General features: G+C 49.2%; 2 protein-coding genes across 4 annotated transcripts in view; one reads left to right on the top strand and one right to left on the bottom strand.

The window, feature by feature from the left end:
- Positions 1-20916, top strand: part of VANGL1 (VANGL planar cell polarity protein 1) — a 47642-nt gene extending 26726 nt beyond the window's left edge. For all 3 annotated transcript variants that reach the window (XM_084756189.1, XM_084756191.1, XM_084756190.1), the window contains exons 5-8: positions 11074-11207; positions 12594-12726; positions 13829-14063; positions 18284-20916. In XM_084756189.1, the coding sequence (XP_084612315.1) occupies positions 11074-11207; positions 12594-12726; positions 13829-14063; positions 18284-18544 (763 nt within the window). In that variant the 3' untranslated portion in view covers positions 18545-20916. The remainder of the gene's footprint in view (positions 1-11073; positions 11208-12593; positions 12727-13828; positions 14064-18283) is intronic.
- CASQ2 (calsequestrin 2) overlaps positions 14201-25507 on the bottom strand; it is a 75773-nt gene continuing 64466 nt past the window's right edge. The window contains exon 12 of the transcript XR_014774304.1: positions 14201-14327. The gene's annotated coding sequence lies outside the window, so the exon portion shown is untranslated. The remainder of the gene's footprint in view (positions 14328-25507) is intronic.

Genomic DNA, 25507 nt, shown 5'->3' with positions numbered 1-25507 from the left:
GCCTAGGGGATGGCACCACCCACAGTTACAGTGACTCTCTAGACTTTTGTTAACCCAATCCGGCTACTCTCAGGCATGCTCAGAGGCTAATTTAATCTAAATAATCTTTTACAGGCTTATCTCTTAGGATCTCCCAGATCTGTGGTTCTCAATTTAGGGGTCACAACCCTTGTGGGGTTAAGCTTACTCCAGTATCCTGGCAAGTCTTAATTCCTTGAGCCTAGTATATCCAAGCTGGCCTACAGGCTGCAGAGCAGGCTCAGCAGTGGGGCTGGCCCTGGGCTCCTCTCCCACACCAGGGACTAGCACCTATGGTCTTGGGAGGCTGCTGAGGGCCTAAAGCCGTTGGCCATGACACCGAGGAGTGTTTTTAAATGCTTACTGGAGTTTTTGCCTCATGCTGTTACTACTGTGGTTTCATATATAAACTGTTATTTTTAGAAACGGGTGTTTTCATTTGTAACTACTTTCCAATAACGGTATTTCACCAGTCCCTATGCGCACCCCCGCCCTTAAAAAGCGACGGATAAAAATGAGTGCAAGTTTAAGAGTAGAGAGGGTAAAGGGTTTGTTCAGGCTGTAGGAGGATTTCAAGGCAAGCTCAGGGCTGCCGTTTGTGGTTTGGTGCTGTGGTGCCTCTTAAAAGTGGCTTTAATGAGAGTGTAAGTTTCTGGACACTGAAGCGCTGTTTATACAGCTGCTCCCTGGGAGCCGCCACAGCCAGGCTGGCTTGCTGTGCATGGCGTCTGCCCGCAGCCTCATGCTGAAGCCAGAGGACTCACCCTCTGCACAGTGCCCATGGAAGGGAAGCTGGGTTCCACTCTCTTTGGGGGCGGGGGGGAATTGAGAGGGCTGTAGCAGTTGAAAGTGTCTCCCTAAGGGCTACGCTTGCATATGCCTTCCTAGGAGCCATGGGACTGTGGAAGGCTTTCCTGGGGACCATGTCTGCGTGGAGGCCACACTGGTATTTCCCTAAGATCTTTGCTGGAATGCACAGCCTGCCAGGGACCCATCCCGCTGTAGGCTGCCTACCTGGGGGCCATGCTGGTGTAGACAACCTTCTTCAGGGAAGAGTGAGCGTGAAAACCAAGGACCGTGTTGGCGAAGGTAGCTGTTCTAAAGAGAAGCAGCTGTGTTTCCAGAACAGCGTTCCCCTCAAGGGCTCATGTGGGTTGGTGCCATGCAGCTCCCATCCATAAATCCAGGTGTGATTGTGCTTGTCAAGGCAACGACAAGTGGGGGAAGTGGGGCCACCTTCCTGTGACTTATCACACCACATCCGGCTCTGTTCCAGGTATAGCTTATCCCTGCCTTTGTAATCAGGGATCCCATTGGGTAGCTGTTGACCTTTGAACTCCAGACTTATCATCTGTGTTGCCATAGTCTTCCCAAAGCTGATGCTCAGGAGGGTGGAAGGGCAAAGAAGGCCAGCAGAGGCTCTCAGGTATGTCTGTAGGCGTTCTTGGTCTCTGTCTAGAAAGAAGTTTTCAAACACACTGGGCAGGCACTTGTCTTTGATCTTCAGGTCTCTGGTGTTTATCTCTGTATGAGTCATCACAGTCATGTGTGAAACTAAGAAAGGCCAATTCTCAGATAGGGACTGTGGCCCAGACTGGACTGACACAATACGGGGAGGTGACAGTGAGGTGAGGTCCCATGCTATGGCCTGAAACAAAGCTACAGCCCTCTGAGGAGCTAGTGACAGGCCGTGGCTTTCGCCTACAGGAATATAGGTACTTCCTGGGGACCCAGTGGGGGAGGGCTCCAGTATCCCTGATTGTGTGTCATCAGAGGCCATGAAAGGAAAATGTCTGACAGTGCCCTTGCCCCACTCAGAGCCCGGCTCAGGATCATACATAACAGCCAGGGAGCGTGCACACCCATGGCAGCTTGGTGCTGGTCCTCTCCTGAGACCGGAAGAAACAGGCCTCTCTCACTGACCCTTCCCAGTGTGCGCATACTCTGTGTGTGGCTGCACCTGCAGTAGGAAAGTGAATATCCTTCAGGGCTTCATTTTCATTATAAACTTAAAATGAGGCTAGTAAAAGCATGGGGAAGCGCTCAAGGTGTCCCCAAGCCTGCACTTTGGAGACTATCCCATGGTGACTCAGGCCTGTGGGGTTCTGACTTGGAGGACTGGCACCAGTATCCCAGGCTTCCCAGCCTCTCGCTCTGCCTTCACTACGGATAAGGATGTGCTGTGACTCTTGCCCGTGGGCTGGTACTCAGTGTGGGGGCCAGCAGCACTTTGCAGCTTTTGGTTATTGACTCAACGCTTCCTCCTGCTTGAGCTGACAGGCTCAGATCACTTGCGAATCCATGTAGCCATGGACTAGGGCTTCCTGCAGCCTCACCAGCCAGCCACAGCCACAGCTTTCCTCCTGTGGATGGTTCCAGATCACAGGCAGCGTGCATCGCAGAAATGCGTCACAAGATACTTTGTTCCAAAAAGTTCACCCTATCTCCTGGGTTAGTAAACATAATAAATCAATTCCAGTTTCTCTTGAGATCCAAAGTGCTTGTTGCCTGTTATCTGTGAGGTACTTGATCAAGCCACCTTCCCCAATACAAACATCTTAATTAAAAGGCAGAGAGTCTGGAGATGTAAGCACTATTTGTGCCTGGCTGGAGCAGCAGCACTCGGAAGTGCTAATTATGTTTGCTTCTCTGGGACTCACACAGATACTGCTGTGGGTAGCCCCAGCTGTGTCTTTCTCCCAATCTGGGACAGTGAAGACGATGCATGCAGAGTGACTCCTCACTCATAGATCCTGCTGCGGACAGAGAATTGGCAGTTAGCTGAGTCGGGGGCATTGATGGTTATATTAGTTACTGGTCTGGTTGTTGTTGTCAAGTACCTAACAGAGTCACTCTAAAGAGGAAAGGATTTATTTTGGCTCAGGATACAGCCCGTAGTATTGGGGGAGTCGCGGCAGCAGGAACATGAGGTAGCTGGACGTATTGCTGTATGCGCTAGTTTAAAACTACTTTTTATTGGGGTTCCTTAATGCCTCTACCTCCCTGCCAACCCCCCTGCCCCGACCCTAGGTAGGAGAGAAAGAAGGTTAGAAGGGACAGGGGACATAGACCTCTTCAGACTTGGTTCCAGCTGGTTAGGCTCATCGAGTTCTTTGGGAAAATACCAATCTCAGGCACGAGGGTATCTAGCAGTTCAGCAACAGGAAATGGCAAACGCAACAGAACAGACAAACAGCCTTCCTCCTCCTCCTCCTGCTCCTCCTCCTCCTCCTCCTCCTCCTCCTCCATCCATCTCCTTGAAGCCCTTCAAGTCTCTCTGGGCTCTGATATTTATACTCCCCAGAATTCCACTAACTCCAGCTGGCAAAGACAAATCCTTCTTCAAGCTGCACAAGGCTGTTACCAGCTGGCATGGACCGCCAGTTATCAGCTGTGGACAAACTAAAAAGCCCAATATCCCACACTTGGTATTAAAACAAAAACATATTTACGTAATGTAACTGAGTTTTTTTTTTTTTAAAAGAAACCAAAGCTTCCACTACATATTGCATCTGCAGAAAGAGATGAACATTGCTACCTAGCTCCTTTCTCCTTCACACGCAAGTCTTTCCGCCTGAGTTACCCTAATCTATCATTTCTCACAGGCCTTGTCTCCATGGTGATTTTTAGATCCTGTCAAGTTTGTTGTCAGTATTAACCATCACGGTGGCCTTAACCCTGGCTGGGGGTTTTTGACAGACAGCAGACTCAACTTTAATTTAAGATTCCGCATTTTGGCATTTTGTTAGAAGATCTAGTCTGAGCCCTAAAATGTAGCCACTGCAGCAGGCATACCTTAAAGGGTATGCCTTGGAGATGACAAGATGGCTGGGGGTCCTGGCAGGGTTTTACTAGTATCCTTGGTGTTGGTGTGTGCCTTTCTGTCCAGGCGCCATGCTTCCCCGTGCACTTGTACAGAACTTCAGCTACCAACGCGCTCGGTCCTGCCTTAACCTTGACTAGCTTCCTTTTCTTAATGGGTATTTCCACCAGCTTCCGAGCGCTGCTGTAAGGGAGTGCTACAAATGTATGAGCTCAAAACAGGTCTCCCTCCTGGCATCTCAGAGGTCTGTGAGCTCCATCTTTGCGGGGCCCCACCCTTCTCAAGACTTTAAGGAGAATGTTCTTCAGCTTCTCCTGTTTCTGGTGCCGTGTGCTGGCAATCCTGGCTCTCCCTGGCCTGAGCTGCATCACTCCTACTTCTGTCTCCCTACTTCTTCTCAGTCCACACCCATGTACCAGTGACCATGACATCTGCAAAGATGCCATTTCCAAATCAGGTCACACTCTGGGCTTCCAGAAAGATACAGAGTTCAGGAGATGGTCTTCCCTTCCCTACATTGGGTTTCTCAGAGCTGTCCAGTGATGGACACTGACCCGGCTACACCCACTGCAGATGTTTCAGAACAGCAGTTAACACCCATGTTCACTCATGCTGTTTCATCTGCTTGGAATTCTCAGAACCCAGTGTCCACAGAGTGGGACCTACAGTGACCTGCTAAGACTCAGCTCGGGCACTTAGCATTGCCCGTTGTGTGGACGCCACCTCTTTCCGTTTCCTGTGTGTGCGTTCTACCCAGTCCGAATCTTTTAGGTGTGCTTATCGTTTGGGTGATTGTCCCTGTGGGAAGAGTGAACTTCCTTTTATGAGTCTGGCTTGTAGCTCAGTGCCTGGGACATCACAGGTGTGCAGGGTTTTTACGTTGGCTGTGATGGAGATGGGGCAGCTGGTTCCTCATCCTTTCCTGGACCATTTTGGACATCAGCATCATTGGCTTGAAGGATAATGAGTACACACCCTAAATGGAAGTCTTTCCAGATTTTACTATGATGAGAAAACTGTTTAGTGTCTCACTTGGCAGCACACACTGAGGCAATCAGAATAGTGGCCTGGCACTGACGTGGGCAGTTGCATGTAAGAAAGAGGTTCATATTTCCCACCCATGGGGAAAAAAAAACCCTGCTTTGTTGACAGATTGACTTTGGGAAAGGCTGAACCTTAAGAGGGTCTTATCTGTTTGGCCAGCCATGCTCTCTCCCTTGCTCTGAGAGGAGCTGAGGATGTAAAGGCTTTAGCCTGGGTATATCCTAAAGGCAAGTGCTAATTTCTGCACTCAGTCATTTGTCCTGGTTTGGCTGCAGAAGGCACCCACAATCAAGGGGAGAGCAAATGAACAGTAAATAAAGGAATATGTGTGGAGGTGCACATGTATGTGTGTGTGAGCCCGTGAGTGAGTGTGTGTGTGTGTGTGTGTGTGTGTGTGTGTGTGTGTGTGTGTGTAAATGCATGCTTTTCTAGACTACAATCCCTCTCTCTACAACTTATGGGGGGCCAAAAAGAGATGATTTATGGCCAGAGTGTTTCCTCCAAGTATGAGATGTTTCCATAAGTAAGAGGGGAAAGCAGTAAGACCTAATAGCAGAAATTAGAGATTAATTTAGCATGGCAGGAGAATGATCTTCTTTTCAGAGTCTGCAATTGCCTAGGGTGCTGCTCTCAGAGGAATGGATTCTGACTTCTCTGGTTCTCACATCTCTGGCAGACCACAGAGATCACTTCCACTTCTAGAAATCTGGGAGTGTGTTGGTCCGTTTTCTACTGCTGAAGCAAAGTCCTTGAGGCGATCCGTTTTTAAGGAGGAAAGATGCATAGGGCTCACAATTTCAGGCTTTGTTTGTTTGTTTCTTTGTTTGTTTGTTTTGCCTACAGTCACTTAGCCCTAACACTTTGAACTGGCAGCAAGGCAGAGAAAGCACTGTGGTGGGGAGCATATAGCCCAACAGAGCTGTTCACCTCACGGCAGCCGGGAAGCAACAAGATCCCAAAGTCACTTCACGTTCAAGAGCACACTCCTAGTGACCTGACCCCCTTCTGGGAGGTTTTACCTCCTAAGGGTTCACTGCTTCCCCACGGCTACTCAGGCTCACAACTGAGCCTTTAATACATAGTCCTTGAGGGAAATATTGAAGAAACATAACTCATTCCGTATAAATGGCCATGGAACCGTGCTTTTATGCCTTGGAATGGCATGATCCAACCAGCCCCAGCCCCTGTTATAAAAAGCTTGGGCCCATTATCAGTAACATGATATTATTTTGGGTAATGCTGTATGGTTTATAAACGCATTCAGTGCCATGATTTCAGTTAATCTTCTTAGCAGCCGCATAAGGTGGTTGCTGTTACCTCCCCATCACAGGCCAAGAGGAAACAGAGTCTAGAAAGTAACAGAATGGCAGGCTCAGGTCTGGAATCTAGACTTTCTGCTTCTCACGCCAACGCTTTCTCCACCTGTGAGTCATGGCACCTCCCAGTAAGTGAATTGGATTGTCAGGAGGCCGCACTGTCAAAGAATGCTGTAACCTTACAGTTCGCATGGCTCCTGTCCCCAAGGAAAGCTATTTTGAGGGCTCCACCTTGGCTCACTTCCAACGGCAGTCCCTCTTGGTGAGAGAGATTGGCACGGGTGCACGCAGGGGCCAGATCACCCTCCCCAGCACACACGTGGACATAGGACCTCAAGGCCGTGGCAGTATCATTTACGAGGCATGTGCCCTTTAAATTAGATTACCTTATAAAATCTTTTTTTTTTTAATTTTATAAAATCGTATGAATCCTAAGCCAACCAAACAAGTCAAAGTGGAAAGGCAGAAGGCAAACTCCTCAATCTCCAGTTTTGTTTTTGTTTTTGTTTTTGTTTTTGTTTGTTTTTCTGGCCTAAATGTCAGTTAAAGGGAACTCTCAGAAAGTCAGAATTCAAAGCTTGCCTACTAGCCATGAGGCTTCGGACACAGCCCTTAGAGACTAAGAGCAGTCTTTGCTATCGCCTGAGGTAATTGGACCTCAGAATCTCCCAGTGGAATTTCTAACTAAGCCCACCTGCCTAGTTTATTTCATTTACCTTTCAGTAATGCACCTCATAGCAGCCAGTGTTTTGGAGCCCATGTACCGTGGCAGAGTCCCATCCTCCTCAAGAAAAAAAAAAAAAAGAAATTTCAAGAAGGGAATAATTTAAGATAAAATTATCCCCTCCTCCCCGAGACTAGAGTTGTCTGTGGTGTTATCAATAAAACTGTTTCATAGATTGGGAGATTAGAATAGGTGGATTGTGATTTGTCTGATTATTAGATTTGGGGGAGAACAAGGAGGTTGTTTTCATTTCTAGACTTTTTGGGAGTATGACAGGGTTGTGTCCACAGCCTGCACCCCGTGGTTCCTGCTTAGAGATGGTTTGGCCAACTCACTGCCTTTGCTCCCTGAACGCAGTGCTGACTCGGTGCCAAGCTCCCCACCAGTTTGATTTTCCTGGCCCCCTCTTTCCCCAGAGATGATCTGGTGTAGGAATCAGGACTAGCTGGAAGATTCGCTTTTGTGCATCTCTCGGGCCCCTTCGCCTCTAAGTGGTTTTGTGAAACGCGTCTTGGCCAATCTTAAGCCTATGGGAAGCCTAAGGTTTCACAAACAGACAAGCTGAGCCAACAAGTGTCAAGGATATAAAGGCGGCGTCCCTTGGGTGAGGTACTTCCGCAAGGAGTTAAAGGGGCAGGGACGGGATGCCTAACTCTTTGTGGGACATTACCCATCCAACAGCACCCACAGTGCTGGGCTGGCTCTGGGTCTAGGGACAGGCCTAGGGGTCTAGAGAGAGTGAAAGGTTTCCCAAAAGAGGCCTGTGTGGCACCATACTTGGAGGATACAGAAACAGAGGCAAGGAAGGTGCCTGAGCACTGGCATTGGCTGAAGGAACGGATGACTGTATGTCCCGGTCGTGTGGACATCGCTATGACTGAGCTGGTACCTAACCCACAGAGATGACTTTGATGGCTAACAGCAAAGGAAGATGTAAAGACGACATCAACCACAGAGTTCTGAGTATTAGATTGTTCCTGCAGCCTGGAGCAGAATGTGGACACAGATGGCCTCCGCCTGCTGTTTGGACCCGTCTCTTCAGCTGTTATGTACAAAGCACAGCTCAGCTATCAACACAGGGAATCGCCATCCACAAGACTTCGGGCTCGTAGCACATGGTTTCCTCTGAAAAAAGATGAGGCACCTTAATGTTGGATTTTTAACTCAAACGGTTGCAACTTCTCAGAAGTTGAGCACATTGGCTGTGTATTGTCTAAGTTCCATGGAAATTCTCAGACCTCTTGTATTGTGCGATGTGCTGAGTGCCAGACAAATGGTCCTCTGTAGGCGAGAGTGTGCACAGCTCTTGGAGGCATTTATAAACTTGGCACAAGAGCACTTCAACTCCTGCATTAGCTTGTCAGCCTGGGCATCTGGCCAGGACCATGCCTGGCTCTGAGTCACCCTGGTTCCCCCGTGAGATGACGGAGCTGGGGAAGGAGGAGGGTGACTGTACTTCTCTTCTGTGGGTCTCGGGAGCTAGGCTGCTCTGGCCTTGGCAACACTGAGGCGCTGCTGCGTGAAGCTCCAGGTCACTGTCCCCCAGCACCAGCCCTATCTGTGGGAAGTTCTTAGGGGGCTCCTGTGGTTTTGCTCCAACATTAGCTACCACTGGCCTTGCCCCAGCTGTGTCGTAGGCCATGCCAGAAGGTAGCAAGAGTTATGCTAGAGCGAGGCAAGGACAGAAGCCGTTTCTAAAGATGGCACTTGTGGGTTAAGGGCATTGAGCAACGGCACTGTTTCCTCCCTGCTGGACTGAGCCCATGGGATTCTCTGGGCTCCTCCCTGTGACCTGGATGAAAATCAAAACCCAGCAGCCACCGCAGGAAGGTTTGCTTTGAAGAGGGGCCTGGGGGTAACTTCTGAAACTGCCTTTAAAGTCCTAACTTTTTTTTTAAGGGGGGATTTATTTGTTTACTTTTAAATGATATGTATGTACCTGCAGGGTTTACGTGCACCACATGCGTGCAGAAGCCTATAGGGGCCGGAAGAGTATATTAGATCCCCTGTCATGGGTGGTTATAAGCTGCCATATAAGTGCTGGGAACTGAACCTGGGGCTTCTACAAGAGCAGCCAGTGCTTAATGGCTGAACCATCTCTCAGTTTTTAACTTTTGGTGAGAGACATGGTTTTCTGTCATAATAACCCAAGAACCTAGAGAGGCTCTTTTGCTGGTATAAAAGGACGGGAGGAACTAGTTTGAACCAGTGTGTCTGTATAACCGAGCCTTATTTTCACACCTAGCGGCTCTGCCTCACCTTAGGCCCAGAGTTTCTAGAACCTTAGCATGCAGGCAGAGCCAGAAGAGAAGCAGCGACGTGCGAGGGAATGTGTGCGTGATAGGTGTGGGTGCACCTTTGCGTGCGGTGGAGGTGGAGGAACAAATGCCCCTCTCTGGAGAAGGTCACAGCAAATGTTGAAAGCACACTGAGCAGAGCCCAGGGCATCACTGAGATCCACAGGGAAGCCCTTCACCTCCAAGGGCCACCTCTTGGGGAAGTGACTCTTTCCTCCCACACTGTCTTAATGCCTGCTGGGTTCCCACAGAGTGCAGAGAAGAGCACTCAGCCAGCCTGGCCTCATCCCCAGCCCTGTCTGTGTTCAGTTCTTAAAGTAGTCTTGGGGAGTGTAGGGACTTATAGGGGAGTGAGGGAAGCGAGGGGGGCAGGGGGGTAGGGAGGGGCGGGGAGAGAGAGTCGCGGGGGGAGGGGGTGGAGTGGGGGTGACACAAAAGCGTCAACTGTTTGGCTAAGGGCTGCAAGGTCAGTAGGAAGTGAAGGTCTCTGAGCCACGGTGAGAGCACTAGGATGCCACGTAGTCCTCCAGGAATCCAAGGCAGCCCCTGCCCTGGTGCTCTGGCTATTGTAAATAATCCTTATAAGCCCATTATCTCAGCGTGCCGGGAAGGAGCCTCAGAAGGCAAGATAAAACAGAGCCATGGTATTTAGCACACTATGGTTGGTGAACAGCTTCAAGAGCTGCAAGTGGCAGGACACACAGCTCAGGGTGAAGGGCCAGCATCTAGGTTGTCAGTCAGCTCCGGGCTTCTATCGAAACTGTAGTGCATGTCATGCCATTGTGTGGCTCGTGGGCCTTCTGTGGCTTTGTTTTCTTGCCTGGAGTACTTATGAGGGTCAGACGAGATGGGGTGGGTGAAAGCCCTTACTAGTCATTGCTGGTTCACCTTTGAATCAGCCGGGGTTCTGCATCTGAGGCAGAAAGTGTTTCTTTTCAGCTCCCAGCACGCACCCATACACCTGGGTATGGGTGTTATTGCCTGTCCTCCAGAATGGTGGCTTGGAGCTGTCATCTGCTGAGTGTCCAAGACAGTAGCCGAAGGACAGGGGCTCCTGACAATCGTAAGACCCAAAGTATACTAGCTGAAGCCTCATTTTAAGTGAACTCAGCCTCATAGGGAGGCCATCTTTGTAACCTGGAAGACCAACTCCTTAATCCTGAGGCAACGTTGTGTGTGAAGCCTCCAAAACTTTGACCTTCCATTCATAAGCCCCGTGACCATCATCAAACCTCATACCTTTGCGGGAGAGAGGCTCCTAACTTTCTCCTTTCTTTCTTTCTTTCTTTCTTTCTTTCTTTCTTTCCTTCCTTCCTTCCTTCCTTCCTTCTTTCTTACTTTTCTTTTTTTCTTTTTGTAAACTGAGGACAAGCAGAAAAAGTTCTATGTACACCAAACCTAAACCTCAGTTCCAACCACTGTCCAGATGGGCTACGGGGAATGACAGAGCCTGGGAAAGGGAAAGAAGCCATAACACTGGAATGCATGGGGAATGTGGGGGCCGCAGACAGCCCTTGGAAGCTACCCCGATGTGCTGGTGTAGGGGCCACCAGACGGCGCTCCGAGGCTACCCCGATGTGCTGGTGTAGGGGCCACCAGACGGCGCTCCGAGGCTACCCCGATGTGCTGGTGTAGGGGCCACCAGACAGTGCTCCGAGGCTACCCCGATGTGCTGGTGTAGGGGCCACCAGACAGCGCTCCGAGGCTACCCCGATGTGCTGGTGTAGGGGCCACCAGACAGTGCTCCGAGGCTACCCCGACGTGCTATTGACCTGACTCAGAAAGACTTCTCATTTCAGACCCGCTGTGTTCTGTAAAAACCCTGCATTCATTTTTGCCTTTGTTTCACAGCATCCAGAGAGCAGCGTTGGTGGTTCTGGAAAATTACTACAAAGATTTCACTATCTATAACCCAAACCTCCTAACAGCATCCAAGTTCCGAGCAGCCAAGCACATGGCTGGCCTGAAAGTCTACAACGTAGATGGTATGTGCTTGAAACCGTTTGTGGGGTGTGGGGCCACAGTTAGGCATCTCTGTAGCTTTAACTTTATAGCGCATTTGCCTCTATCTGTGCTCCGTGCTGGCCTTATGGCCTTTTCTCACTTCAGAACAGTTTCTGTTTTTATTTTCAATGTAGGCAAACATGTTTTCCAGGGGGAATGCCAGTTTACAGTCTACACACATGGCAAGTTCATCCATTAGGGGACTTTGGTATTGGAAACTGCAGTTGTGTTTCCTACCTCCTGCTGGGTACACCTCAGATGGACGCCCTTAGGAGAGGAATGCTTTCCAAACATCTGAACATCTTACCCAAGGACTGAGAATGCTCCGCAAAGGCACCAGGTCTACAAGTGTCCAGAGTTCAAGTGTCTGGGAGCTCTTCTCAGCCTTCTCAGTCCTAGCTGGGAGCAGGAGTTGAATGGTGACCAAAAAAAAAAACAAAAAAAAAACAAACCTGGAGCCAGACTTGAGAAGTTAGCACCCAGTTCCATTCAGGGTGTCAGGTGCTCATGTGTGAGAAACAGGACTCCTCGTCACTTCCTGCCAGGCGCCTAGAACGAGACAGGGCTTCGCAGACTCCAGGAGAGAAACCTGTTGCCAACAGGTCAGCTGACTTGCATAGGCATCAGGTTTTGGTGATGCCATCATGCCTAGGTTTGATTTTGTTTTATTTTGCCTGCATAAGGTGTACAACTGATAAGTTTCGCCCCTGATGAGAAGACTTAGTTCACCAAGTCCGCAGAAGCAGGTCACCCAGAACAAAGCCTGAGGCCCTGACTATGTCTTTCCGATAAGCCAAGGGGGGGGGGGTAGTACTCAGGGTGACACGGGACTTCTAGGTCTCTTCACAGATGGGGCGTTTTTGTGGTTCGCTGGGCTCTGGTGCTTGGGGTTCTAGAAGCCCGGCTTAGCTTGTTTTCCTGTGTGTGGTCACTGTACGTGTCCCTTGACTTTCTCTTCTCCCTGTCTGTCCTTGTTTCCCCACCTTGCTCACTCTCTCTCTCTCACTGTTTGCTGCATGTGATGTCCCAGCCGCCCTTATGGCCAAACTGAAACTTTGTGTAGCAGACGGTAAGTGACATCGTCGTCGGCACACCCTGGCGGGTGTTGTTCTTGGCCAGCGTTGCGAGTGGTTGAGCATCCTGCAGCCCCCTCCAAATCCTCTTTCCATTTCCCCATCAGACGGGGGTTAGACTCCTTGGCGGCTGTGAATATGGAGGACTGTGCCCAGGGGAAGCCGCTTTTAGGATCTGTGTGTCCTCCGTAGGGGGCGGGTGGCAGAGTACCTCCAGACCCTGGTACTAGTTTCCGGTTCCTTTTCCTGGCCTTGGGTGTCAAAGCTGTTCTGCCATTCTCCTTTCATCAAAAGGGCCCAGTAACAATGCCACCGGCCAGTCCCGAGCCGTGATGGCCGCAGCTGCCCGGCGCAGGGACTCCAGCCACAATGAGCTGTATTATGAAGAGGCCGAACAGGAGCGGCGAGTGAAGAAGCGGAGAGCGAGGTCTGTGACCCTCACGTGCCTGGCCCCTCTCCTCCAACATTTCATGTTCCCTCTTTTTAAAATCTTCCAGAGCTAACTTTCAGTTTTTAAACATGACCTGTGTGGGTGTTTACAGCCCACTTCACTGTCCTGTGTCTCTCACTTTGTGTGCCATCACCACCGGACATAACCTCTCGACCACCCTGCTCCCAAAGCTTATGTCTGTGGGTCTGGGGTTGGGCTTGGGACTTTGCATTTGGAGCCCCACTCACAGTTTCCTGTGTTAGTTGAAGGTGACATAGGTGGCTTCCCTTATGCCTGCTACCTCATTCTTCCTTTTCCTGAGCTGCTGGCGGGCTGTGTCAGGGGTGAGTGGACCAACGGGGCTAAGCTCTGGTGTCTTTTCTTTTTGTAGCCCAGGCAGGTCTTGAACCCTCTGTGTAGCTGAGGATAACATTGAACTTATTTTTTTTTTAACCTTAAACAAACAAACAAAAAAGAAATCTATTTCTGTGTATGTGCGCACGTGTGTGTGCTTGTGCATGTACACGTGTGCCACAGTGCACATGTGGAGATCAGGACAAGGTTGGGGGATGGTTCTTTCTTTCCACCACATGAGTACCAGGGGTCAGATTCAGGATGTCAGACTTGGCAGCAAGCACCTTTACGCTGAGCCATCTTGTCTGCCTGACTTACTGGACGGACGTCCACCTCTCGAGGCCTAGATGACAGGCTTGTGCCGTCACATGTGCTGCTAGGGATTTGCCTCAGGACTCCGTGGCTCTTCCCAGATGGAGACTGAACAGAAGTCTTTTTATCTCAACCTTTTTTGGGGGGAAATCCAAACCCAGGTTAAAGTGAGTTTTCTGAGCTCATTATTGGCAGAACTGAGAGGCCCAGGGACACCCCCACTCTCACGTTATGCTGCTGTTGCTGCTTTTCCAACTCCCAGGCTCTTCACAACCCCTGGAGGACAGCAAGGAATGGCAGTATGGCAGAACCTTGGGGAAGCTGGTGGTAGGCCAGGGTGCTGCAGTGAGCCAAGACTCCCGGGGTCTAGTGGGACTGTCCCCAACCCCTACAGCAGGCACCGCCTTGATGGTTGTGTCACATCTCCTTCCAGATTGGTGGTGGCCGTAGAAGAAGCTTTCATCCACATCCAGCGTCTCCAGGCTGAGGAGCAACAGAAATCTCCCGGGGAAGTGATGGACCCCAGAGAGGCAGCACAAGCCATCTTCCCCTCCATGGCCAGGGCGCTACAGAAGTACCTGCGCACCACACGACAGCAACACTACCACAGCATGGAGAGCATCCTGCAGCACCTGGCCTTCTGCATCACCAACAGCATGACCCCCAAGGTGCGCTGCCAGGGCTGGCAGGCAGATAGGGTTTGGCAGGTCACCCGACACCCTGTGTCTCCTTGGTTGCTCATCACATTATCTGAAGACATCTTTGTTCTTTTAATATTTTTTATTTAAATTTTAAATTTATGTGCATTGGTGTAAGGGTGTCAGATCTTGGAGTTACAGACAGTTATGAGCTGCCACGTGGGTGCTGGGAATTGAACCCGGGACCTATTGGAAGAGCAGACGGTGCTCTTAACCACTGAGCCAACTCTCCAGCTCCTGAAGACATCTTTTTATTTTTATTTATATGGACTTTGTGTGTTTCTGTGTGAGCACCTCTCATGTGTGTTTGGATGCCTCCTACACAGGATAGAAGACTGTGTTAGGTCCCCTAAAAATAGAGTTACCAGTGGCTGGGAGTCTCCTGACTTGGGTCATCAGGAAGAGCGGTCTCTTCCACCGCTGAGCCATCTCTCCGGTCCCTCCACCTTATTTGTTGACACAGGGTCACTCACTGAACATGGGGCTCAATGATGCTGCTAGACTAGATGGCCAGTGAGCCCCTGGGATCCTCCTGTCTCTGCCTCCCCAGCTCTGGGGCTACATGCACTGCCATGACCTTTTTGATAGGGGGTTAAAGATCTAAAACAGATTCGCATAAATCTCATGCTTGAACAACAAGCCTTTTACCCACTGGGCCAGCTCCCCAGCCCAATACAACTATTGTTGTTTAATTTACATTTTAAAGGCCTCCAGATTCTATAACAGAGGAAACAATTTCACGGTGAACCAGTACAGAGTAGTGGTTAGGGTGTGCACTGGAGAGAAACTGACCCATTTTAACATGGGTCCTCCACCAGCGCTCTGGTGCTGTGCCTCAGTCTCCTAACCCGTAAATTGAGGATGTTCTTCATACTGAATGTTAATTCACGAAATATACTTAAACTCATCAGTATCATCTGATAAGGTCTGACTAAACAGCAATTGATCGTTAGTAGAAATCATATCATGCCACCCTTTTGGATGTTGTGGAATTTGTGTTTACCAAAACCGTCTTCTGGATTACGGCATTAGTACACCTAGGGATAGATAGTATAGTAATCATCGATGTTATTTAATAGAGGACTATGGTTAAAAGGGGAAGGGTGGGCGCATCGGGCGGCCCGGTCCGGTCAGTTGGCTTGTACCTGCGCACAAGTTTTTTTATAGTTGAATCCTCCCATATAAAATATGGATCTCTGCTTGACAGGGTTGTTGTGTAAGAAATAATGATAAAGGAGCTATAGAGCGTGCAAATCACACGAAGGCATGCATGACTTGGTGCGTAGGTAACCTCTCATAGCTCTTTGTCCTAAAGACATCTGACGCTTCCACTGCTCACAGGGGGCAGTACTACCGGCTTGGAAACACCATGCAGAAGTGTCCAAGGAGGGAAACTGAAAGGTTTTCCATTTCTCTGACTCAGTAGTCTCTCACCCAGGAAAGATCTCCAGCACAATCAGGTCCATATCAGCTCTGTATCCATGGCTCCATCATCTGTGGAGTCTGCCAGCCACGGATGGAAACGTGCATCTCTGCACTGAGCATGTAGACATGCCTTCCTGTCACACTGAGCAGGTACACACGCTTCCCTGTCACACTGAGCAGGTACACATGCTTTCCCGTCACTGTCCCTTACACAGCACAGCATAGCAGCTCCTGAGCATTGCGGTGCAGTAGGCTCTGTAAGCCACCTAAAGATGCTGCATGATGAAGCACACAGATGTCTACAGGGTAGACGCAAATGTTGCACCATTTTATATAAGAGACTTGAACATCAGATTTTGATATATGAGGGGCATTCTAGAATCAGCTTAAAATATCGGTATGCACAACTATATATTAAAGGTAGGTTGCACACCCCCCAGAATAGTCTACATAACTCCAAACTGGAAGGCATTTACAAATGGAAGAGTGTCTAGCATGCTATGGTATGTCATCTGTTGAAATGTGGGGCAAAGCTTGAGTATTTTGTTACTAAAGCCCAAGTACAACAGAGCATAACCATGGGCTGCAATAACGAACTCTGCGCCTGTGTGCACGGTAACAGCTTCTGGCGAGGAGGAGGGACAGCTGTTTTTCTTTCTTCAGGGTTTCTTAAAGTTGTCTGATCTCTTCCCATTTCATTTTTTAAAACTTGTGCTTTATTAAATTTTTATTGTAATAAAAAGAAAAGTCTAAAGTAGAAGGTCACAGTTTCACCCAACCTGTGGTACATTATGACTGTAACCACGGTGCTTGGGGGGCTAAGGTAAAAAGGATCAGGAATTCAAGCCCACCCTGGGCTACGTAGTGAGTTTTGGTCCAACCTGGGCTATCTAGCAGAACCCTTCTCAGGAACAAACAAACAAACAAACAAACAAAAGACAAAACTAGAGCTGGTGAGATGCCTTTGTGGATAAAAAGGTGTTTGCTGACAAGCCTAAGTTCAGGTCCCAGGACCTACCTGCTGGAAGGAAAGAACTGACTCTTGAAAGTTGTTTTCCAATCAACTACACACATGCCAAGGCATGGCATGCATGTGCGTGCACACACACACACACACACACACACACACACACACACACACACACAGGGGGGGGGGGTAGGTGGAGGGGGAGTAATTAGAAACCCAAAAATGAAAATTAAAAAAAAATGTTTGAGAGGGGAAAAAAAGCACTGTGACACACACACACACACACACACACACACACACACACACACACACACACTCCCTACAGTTCTCTCTGGTGTGGATCGCTGTATGCTCTCTGAACTGTGTCCGTGTTCTAGTTCTTAAGGGAGAAAAGCTTTGATACCAGACACGTCTGCAGTTTGGAAAGCCGCTTTCTTCACCCAAGGCTCTCTGGCTCTTTCGCCCCCACACACACAGACCTGACTCACACTGCTCCACTCAATCCCTGTGAATAGCTGCTCCCGATCCCACCACATATGCAGATTTCCTAACTGCTTGTCTGGTGATGCACATTTGAACTAAGTTTTATGAGTCGAAGGCAGGGGTTGGCTGTTTCTGTGACTCCGGTTTCACTGGAACCCAGCCACACCTTCTTATGTGCCTGTCACCATGGCTACAGCTGCTCTCAGCGCACAGCAGAGTGGAGGAGTTACGAAAGAGGATTGCTTGAAAACTGAAAAAAATGTCTTGACCTCGGCGTAGGACCAGATGGATACATGCCAGTATTTTTTAACTCACATTATCGGTTCATTTTCTCCCAGCTAAACTGAGTCATGTGTTTAATTCTATGTCAGATGCATTAGAGAATAGTGACGGCATCGTTCTTAACCTCTCTGTGAGTATGGAGCCTGGTGGGGAGGTGGGGCCCCCAAGTCATCACAGTTCAGGAAGTAAAATATGACACGAGGTCACCCATGTGGTTTCAGGAGCCTTGGCAAAAGAACATGTCAAGCTGTTTGAAGGGGGGGGGGGGCCAAGGAGACAGTTTCAGATGTGAACAGCAACGATGTGTAGAGCAGTGCCCAGCGGGAAGAATGGCCCAAGAGAGGGTGTGGCGGAGTCCAGGAACTTCAGTGTGCCTGGTGTCGCTGGAGCAAGAGCTCAGAAGAGGGGAGGGGCCATTGGTCTGGCCATCCCTAGAACTGGCCACCCAGGCGTCATCCGTTCTGCATAAAATAGCCATCACTCTCAAGTGTGCCTACTGGAACCGTGAGTGCTTTGTGCGAACGGAACCTTCCCACTTCGCGGCAGCCCAGGGAGTGCCGGTAGCGTCATCTCTTGTCCTTGAGATAGGGTAGATGACTGAGCAGCGTCACACAGCCAGCGGGGTGGTAGGGCAGGCAGTTTTGTCTGTGTGGTTCTTGTGTGTCTGCCTTGGACTGCTCCTCCACGCCAGGTACTTGGCCCACCCTCAGGGCTCTTTTGCTTTAGTGGGGGGACGTACCTGTGTCTTCAGGTGGCATATTACATCAACAGTGGCTTCTGGCAGACATTAGTAGGTACCCCACTTCCCTCACCTCACCCCCTGATGGCAAGTTGCCAAGAGAAAATGCGGAAGTCCAAGGAGTCTTCCTTCCCCAGGGGTGTCTCTAAGGTCTTGGTATAGTTGAGAAGTTCAACTCCGGTCTAAGGTCTTGGGGCCGTTGGGTAACATTTCCGAGGGATAAGAAAGATGGCCCCTGGCCACGAAGCACAGCAGCCCTTTATAACTTCCCGAATGTTCTTCCTTGGCTTTCAGGCTTTCCTTGAACGGTACCTCAGCGCGGGCCCCACCTTGCAGTATGACAAGGATCGCTGGCTCTCGACCCAGTGGAGACTTATCAGTGATGAGGCTGTGACGAACGGGTTACGGGATGGAATTGTTTTTGTCTTGAAGTGCTTGGACTTCAGCCTCGTGGTCAATGTGAAGAAAATCCCGTTCATCGTACTCTCTGAGGAGTTCATAGACCCCAAATCTCACAAGTTTGTTCTTCGCTTGCAGTCTGAGACATCGGTTTAAAAGGTCTATACTTGTGGCTTTATGGAAAACAAAAGAAGAATATATATATGGATAGATTATATATATATATATATGTGTGCCCAGGGGGAAGTTCTTTTATAAAGATTTTTTTTTAATTCAATACTGACTGAAACTGGCAGAGGATAGACCAGTATCCTTCGACCATCTGCACTTTATTTGGACAGAAGCAGATGTCTACCCTGACAAGCGACTGGTGGCGTCTGACTTTAATAGATGGGACTTCTGAAGAAGCTGTTCCCTGGGAGTTTCCGTGACAGCTGTAAACCAAAGTGTAGCTGCTGTGTCCTCGGGAGCCTCGCCTTACAACTGGTCCCTGCCTACGGCCCAGTACCACATCCCCCTGTGTTTCTGGTCGACCCCCCTTCATAGATTCTAATGGACTCACTTTACTCTGCTTCCGGAAACCAGACACTACACACCCACGTATGTGTTTGTCCGTGTGATCATGCATAGCCACATCACCCTGGGAAGTGGTGGGCAGTCCAAGAAATGTTCCCTCACCTGAGCCTCTGTTCTTTGGGGCCTTACAGTCTGAAGAGAAAGAGCTCAGCAAGAAATGTGCACTGTCGTTTTGCAGTTTTGCAGCTGTTAAGTGATTTGCTTTCCATTCCTCCTGTTTCTGCCCCCTCTGTTGGCCTGAGGCAGGTAGAGCCCTTCCTTAGCCCTGGGATTGTCCACCAAGGCTCCACTCTAGTCCAGGCTCCTGAGTACCCAGACCACAGCCCCTTGGGTAGCCCTGGCCAGGCTAGCTGAGCCCTCCAGGCCTGACAGGGACTTGGTTTTCCACAGTATGCCCACATGCTCTTTGCGCAGCCTCAGCCCCTCCCACAGTCTTTCTCTGGAGAAGTCAGGGTATGACTCTGGGGAGCCAGTCAGCTGCAGCGCCCCCTTTAGGCTACAGCAGGGAACCCCATCCACCCTGCTTTACACAAACCAGGAGAGACCAACACTGTGACTCCCAGTTGGCAGGTGCACCTTAGAGCCATCCAATTTCCCAGGGAGACAAGTACCCACGAAGCTCATGTGCCAAGCTGCCCTGCCACGGGAAAACAAACAACGGCCACCACCCTGGCAACTACCGCTGTCCCATCCCTGTGGTTTGTGACCACCCCCCACCCAACACTGTGCAACTTACTGCAAGGAAAAGGGTCGCTCTGCCCTTGCTGGACAAATTGCCCTTAATGGTCAGGAAGAGAGAGGGAAAGGGGGTGCTGTAGAACTGGGGAGAGAAGAGGAGGGGGTCAGTGCTGCAGACCAAGAGGCCCCTTCTGTCTGCATGTTCTGGAGCTGGCATCAGGGGACTGTCCCCTTAATGTCCCTTTTGTAGACATAGGTGCCTGCTGGCAGAGTCCTGTGCATGAGAGTACCCAAGGAGCCATGCCCTGACCCTTTGAAGTGGGCCGTCCCGGTCTCTTTGCCGTCCTGTATCTGAGGTCATGCTCCACGTCCGTGCACATGCACCCTTCCTGTTTATGCATCCAACAAACCCCTCGATGCTGTCTGTGTCATTTAAAAAAAAAATCAAATTGGCTTGGGATATTCGTGGTGCACCTGTACTTAGAAAGGCCAAAGTTATTCTTTGTCCAATAACTTCTGGCTCCAAAAGATGTGTGGGAGAAGGAAGGGTAATCCATGGACAAGGTGCTGGCCAGTCGGCCCCGTGTCAACAGCATGGCTCTGTTTAAAATGCACATAGTGTACCCATGGTGCTTTGCTCTTAGTCTTTTCCCTCTAGGTCCCTTCTGACTGGAAGTCCCTCATGATGTCTTTCTCAGGAAATGTTTTAGGAGAGAAAGTAAGGGGTGGGCAGTCGGTGAGAGACTGGCTATGTGTGGAGGGAAACGTCACGGAGTAGCTGCTCAGCCACAAATATCATTCCAGTCGTTAGGTGCCATAGTATAAATAATGTAGAGTTAAAAGTAACACTACTTGTCAGCTTGTTAAAATACTGCGCTTCCAACCCTGTCTTAAATTAATGGGTCTTGAAGGGGTTAAATTGTAGTCAAGTGTTGGTATGCGCATTTCCAGCAGGGCGAAGAAAGGTTTAACTTAAGGAATTAATTTATTTTCTCTCCTGACCCTTAAGGAGAATTTCAGACTTCCTGAAATTATCGTTTTGGTTGTAAATTGAATATCGATTTTTCCCTCCAAACACTAAGTTTGTATCAATTCCTTCTTGAAAGAAAAGCAAAATCAAAGGCAAGATCCTTTAAAGGTCTTATGCCCCCAGCATTTTAGCAGCCTGAGTCAAAGTGGGAAACGTGTGAGTGATATTTTGTAAAGGAAATGTAAAGTTGCAGAAAGCTGCATCACACAATTGAAGACAATAAATTTTTATTTCATTTCTTGGACTCTCATAGCCTACTTTTTTTAAAGGATGTAAATTGTGCCCTAAGGCTCATAGGATGCAGGATCCTATTAGAGGACATGGGATCCCATTACCTTAAATGTTTATTGATTTTTCCCCTATACCTTTCAACCTAAGTTATTAAAATTCTAATATTAAATGTAAAAGAACTCAATGAAGAGTGTAGGTCTGACACTGCTGTCCTCTCCCTGGTGATTTTCATTATCTACAGACGTAGACTACTTTTGCTCAGAAGTGTGTGCTTAAAAAAAAAAAAAAAGGCGGGGGCAATCTTTGACAGTCCATGAACCAAATGTTCAAGAAGTCTGCACCATGGGGGTTAGAATAGATACAGATTTTAAGGTTATAAGGCTCATTCATCCTTAGGTTATCTGTGGAATCAAAATCTTGTGGCTAAAGTAAGCTCCAGAGAAAATGCTTAACCGTCATTTTCCCCCCAACAATTATCACTTCCCTTTGTTCCCCTGAGTCTTGACAGCAGAGTGTGAAGTCAGTGGCCTGGGTATGTTTGTCTCATTGCAATCTAGTGAGTGAGGAGATTGGCCCTGCTGGCAAGTCTTAGAAAGTCTTACAAAGGTGCTCACTCTTGCCACTTCTTGAGTCAGAGGTGGTGGTAACCAGTTCTACTTTTCTATGTCATCCTCTGGCAGGCATGGATTAAATGTAACAGCTTGTCTTAGTCAGGGTTACTGTTGCCGTGATGAAACACCATGAGCAAAGCAACACGGGAGGAAAGGGTTTGTGTGGCTTATGCTTCCACATCGCAGTTCAGAGGAAGTCAGGACAGGAACTCAGGCAGGACAGGGACTCTTCAAGCAGGGCTGGCACCTGGAAGCAGGAGCTGATTCAGTGTCCGTGGAGGAGTTCTGCTTACTGGCTTGCTCCTCATGGCTTCCTCAACCTGCTTTCCTACAGCATCCAGGGCCAAAAGCCTAGGGTCGGTTCCACCCACAGTGGGCTGGGACCTCATCCATGAATGACTACTTTTTAAAAATGCCCTACAGGCTTGCCTACAAACAGATCTTAGGGAGGCATTTTTCTCAGTCGAGGCTCTCTTCTCTCTGATGACTCTAGCTTGTGTCACGGTGTCATAAAACTAGCCAGCACAGAGCTGTCTGTGAGTGACTACCAACATACTGGACCCTATGGGAATTCACTACACACCCCCTCCTCACTGCCAACCACTGACCCAGTGAAACAACAGAGCTGACTCCCTGGTTTGCCCTCCTCAGCCCTGGGCCTGTAAGACTCCTCACATGTGGGTCTGAGTCAGGGAAGAGGAGGGCTTATTTCCAGAAGCCTGTATTTCTCTGAGCACATGTTGCCAGGTAGACCTATGTTAGCACGTTGGCAATCATGACATCCATGTAACCAGTGACAGGTCGGTGTGTGTCTCGTTTGTACATGTGTGTACGGCTTTGCCTGTGAGGGTCTACGTCTCTGTTCAAGAGAGTTCCTCAGAGCTGGTTCCTTGTCTGTACTCTGCTTTACTCCTTGTGCTGGCTTCTCCCCCAAGGAGATGCCTGTGGGAGCCTGTTGTTACCCGTAGTGGCCTGCCTCTTTTTTTTTTTTTTTTTTTTTTTTTGCATTAGGACCTCTATGACTTGTAAACAGCGAAAAATAAATTTTAAAAGGGCAAACTCTCTGGGCCTCTGCTCAAGCTTCACCACCCTGGGAGACCCCCTGTGCATTTATTGATGTAACTTTAAAACAAAACAACCTATGATTACTTACTGAAACTGGCAGGGATGTCTATACGATCATGTAAAGAGTCCTGCAGCAAAGACCCTACGATTATAAAGTGGCATTTCTGGGTAGTGCTTGCTCTTTATGGATCTTGTTACATGTCACACACACCCACACACACACATCAAAAAGAAATCACTACTGTGAATTTACTAGTATGTAACCTTGTCATATCCCATTATAAATAAAACATGCCTTGTTTGTAAGGCGCCCACAGTGCAGTTCTTGAATGGTATTCAGCAGGGTCCTGAGCTGACACCACTCGACTCCAGTGAAACCACCTTCCTGAGCTTTAACCAAATGGGTGAAAAAAAAAAAATCAGACTTGCAACCATGTGTTTTGATTAACTTTTTTCTTTGCTGGAGGGGGGGGTGGTGGTGTGTGGGTGTTAGTGTACAGAGTGATGGATTTCATTGTGGCGTCATTCTAGTGAGAATGAACGGAGTCCCCATTTGGGAAAAACATCGTATTTTGGTCATTTAAGGGAAGGGTGGGGAGAGGTGCCAGTACTCCCCAGGTGTTACACATCAGACACTGCCCTGCACAGCCCGCCCTCCCCACAGCCCGCCCTCCTTAGAGAGCCTTGTATTTGCAGGTGAAAAAGAAAGTTGAAAGAAAAGGCTTGTGGGGGAGTGGGGGTGGGGACCCCTGATTGATAAATGGGGTTCCAGATGGCGTCAGAGCCCAGCCCCGCCTCCCACCCCGCACCCTACCCCCTCACCCTCCTATCCCCACACCCCACACCCCACACACACTCTACCCAGGAACATGATCTAAGCAGTTTGGCATTTCTGGGTGTGGAGGAAGAACCTGGAGACAACAGCCTTGAGGGGGAACCCCCCCCCCCCAGGCGGAGAATTCCTTGGGAGAAAAATCATTTCATTCACTTTGGTCCCATGGGAAAGCACCTGGCTGGCCTGTGGGGACATATAATGGGAGCAACTGAGGAAGGGCCTCTTCGCAGGAAAGCCCTACCCGGCCAGGCTTGGGCTGCTGCGCCATTGCTCCCAGCAGCCTGGACCATTGGCTTTCAACCTCTGCTTCTCCCTGCTGGAGCTGGCCAGGGCAAGAGGCTCACTTGGGTCTCTCTCGGGCACAGGGGCCTGAGCAGGCTTTTGGGGGCGAGAGAGCTGAGTTAGCCAAGCTGGGATAAGAGACTGGCTGCAGCCCCTCAGGAATGGTGGGGATCTGGGCCCCCAGGCCTGGCTCCTTGACTCCATGTTCTCAGTTTTCCCCCACTTCCCCACACCCACCCTTTGGACTGTGGACAGAGGACCCACGAAGTAGAACCCGGGGGTCAAAAGGAAAGAAGAAAAGGCTAGTTTTTCCCTCTATCCCACTGTAAATTACAACGTGGCTATGCTGTTTTAGTGGGAGATGGGCGGAGATGGGCGGAGGGTGCTCACATTGTCACCGCACTGGGAGTTAAGATGAGACCCCACCTCGCAGAGGAGAACAGGGAGTGACTGACTCTAGAGCTTAAGACACTGAGTCCCTTTTGCTCCGTCCTGTCCCATGTTTACCAAAGTTACCCAACTGGCTTCACCTATGAAGTGCACTTCTCTGACGGATTAGCGTGGACTCCAGGCTCCTGAAGCCAAGCCCGAGGCAGTGCAGGCAAGGCGGCTTCCTCAGAAAGCCCAGTGATTTGTTCTCATCTAGATAAAATAAAGACACTTTTGTACTACCTCCTGGGGACAAATGTAACAACCTCCCAGGCTTTTATCTTGATAGCCTGAGTCTTTTGACCCTGAAACAGCATTTGGATAAAAGCAATCGAGCATGCAGTCTGTCTGGCTTTGCCTGTCTCTCTGTTCCTCTGAGCATTCAGGCACGGCCAGGTGCGTTCTCTGTGAATTTGTTCACATCGGACGGAGGTTCTCAACCTTCCTGATGCTGTAAGCCTCTAATACAGTCCCTCATGTTGTACTGGCCCCAACCATAAAATTATTTTTGTTGCTGCTTCATAACTCTAATTTTGCTACCATTTATGATCACCATTCCTTAAAATGGGGGCATAAGAAAAACCTAATGTTAATATCTCTTGTTTATGATGGTCACTCTGTGCTTTACGTTTTCAGCTCCTCTGGAACCCCAGAATTATAATCCTGCTTAACCAAAGTTAGTTTTCAAGCAGTCACAGATGAGAACAACCATTTCACAGAGTACAGGGCACCAGCGAGGATGCAACCGTGACAGACACTGAAGTCTGGTGAAGACCAGAGATGCCTGGGCCAGGCCTTAGGAGAGAGGTTATCTGACAGATGGTTTTGTTAGGAGGGATTCTCATCTGAACTTTGAACTCAGCATCTATCCTTAGTCTGGTAGAGTCAACAATGCAAAATAGGTGGCCAGGGACTGTATTCTTTGCTTTGAAACCAAGAGGGGCAGCTTCTGCCTGTACTTACAGTGAGCAGATAACCATGTGTGTATGACAATGCCTGCATGTGTGCTGCTGCACTGACTGGGTGCTGCACTCTGCTTGGACACTTCTGAACATGTAAATGACTGAATGACACGGCTCGTCGTCATGTGCCCTCTCATCATGATGCTGGTGACAGGCTGATGACTCATGGACACCCTGTACCTAGTATCCAATGTTATTCAGGTTTCTTTTGGTTCTGCACTGATGCCCTCACCCCCTCCTAATAAACTATAAAGCATCTTATACATTGCATATGCTATAAGCTTGGAAAACGAATCAAGATCCCAAGTTGTACACTGTCTCCCTTTCTGATGTGACTGTTTCCGTTTTAAGCTCTGCTTGCTTTTCAGGGAACATTTTTCAACCTCAGTTTGATTTTCTGGCCACCTCACATGTTTCCAT

The sequence above is a fragment of the Acomys minous genome (assembly GCF_964271855.1).
Source record: "Acomys minous genome assembly, chromosome: 14".
NCBI classification, from domain to species: domain Eukaryota; kingdom Metazoa; phylum Chordata; class Mammalia; order Rodentia; family Muridae; genus Acomys; species Acomys minous.
This window is presented reverse-complemented; position numbering and strand designations above follow the sequence as displayed.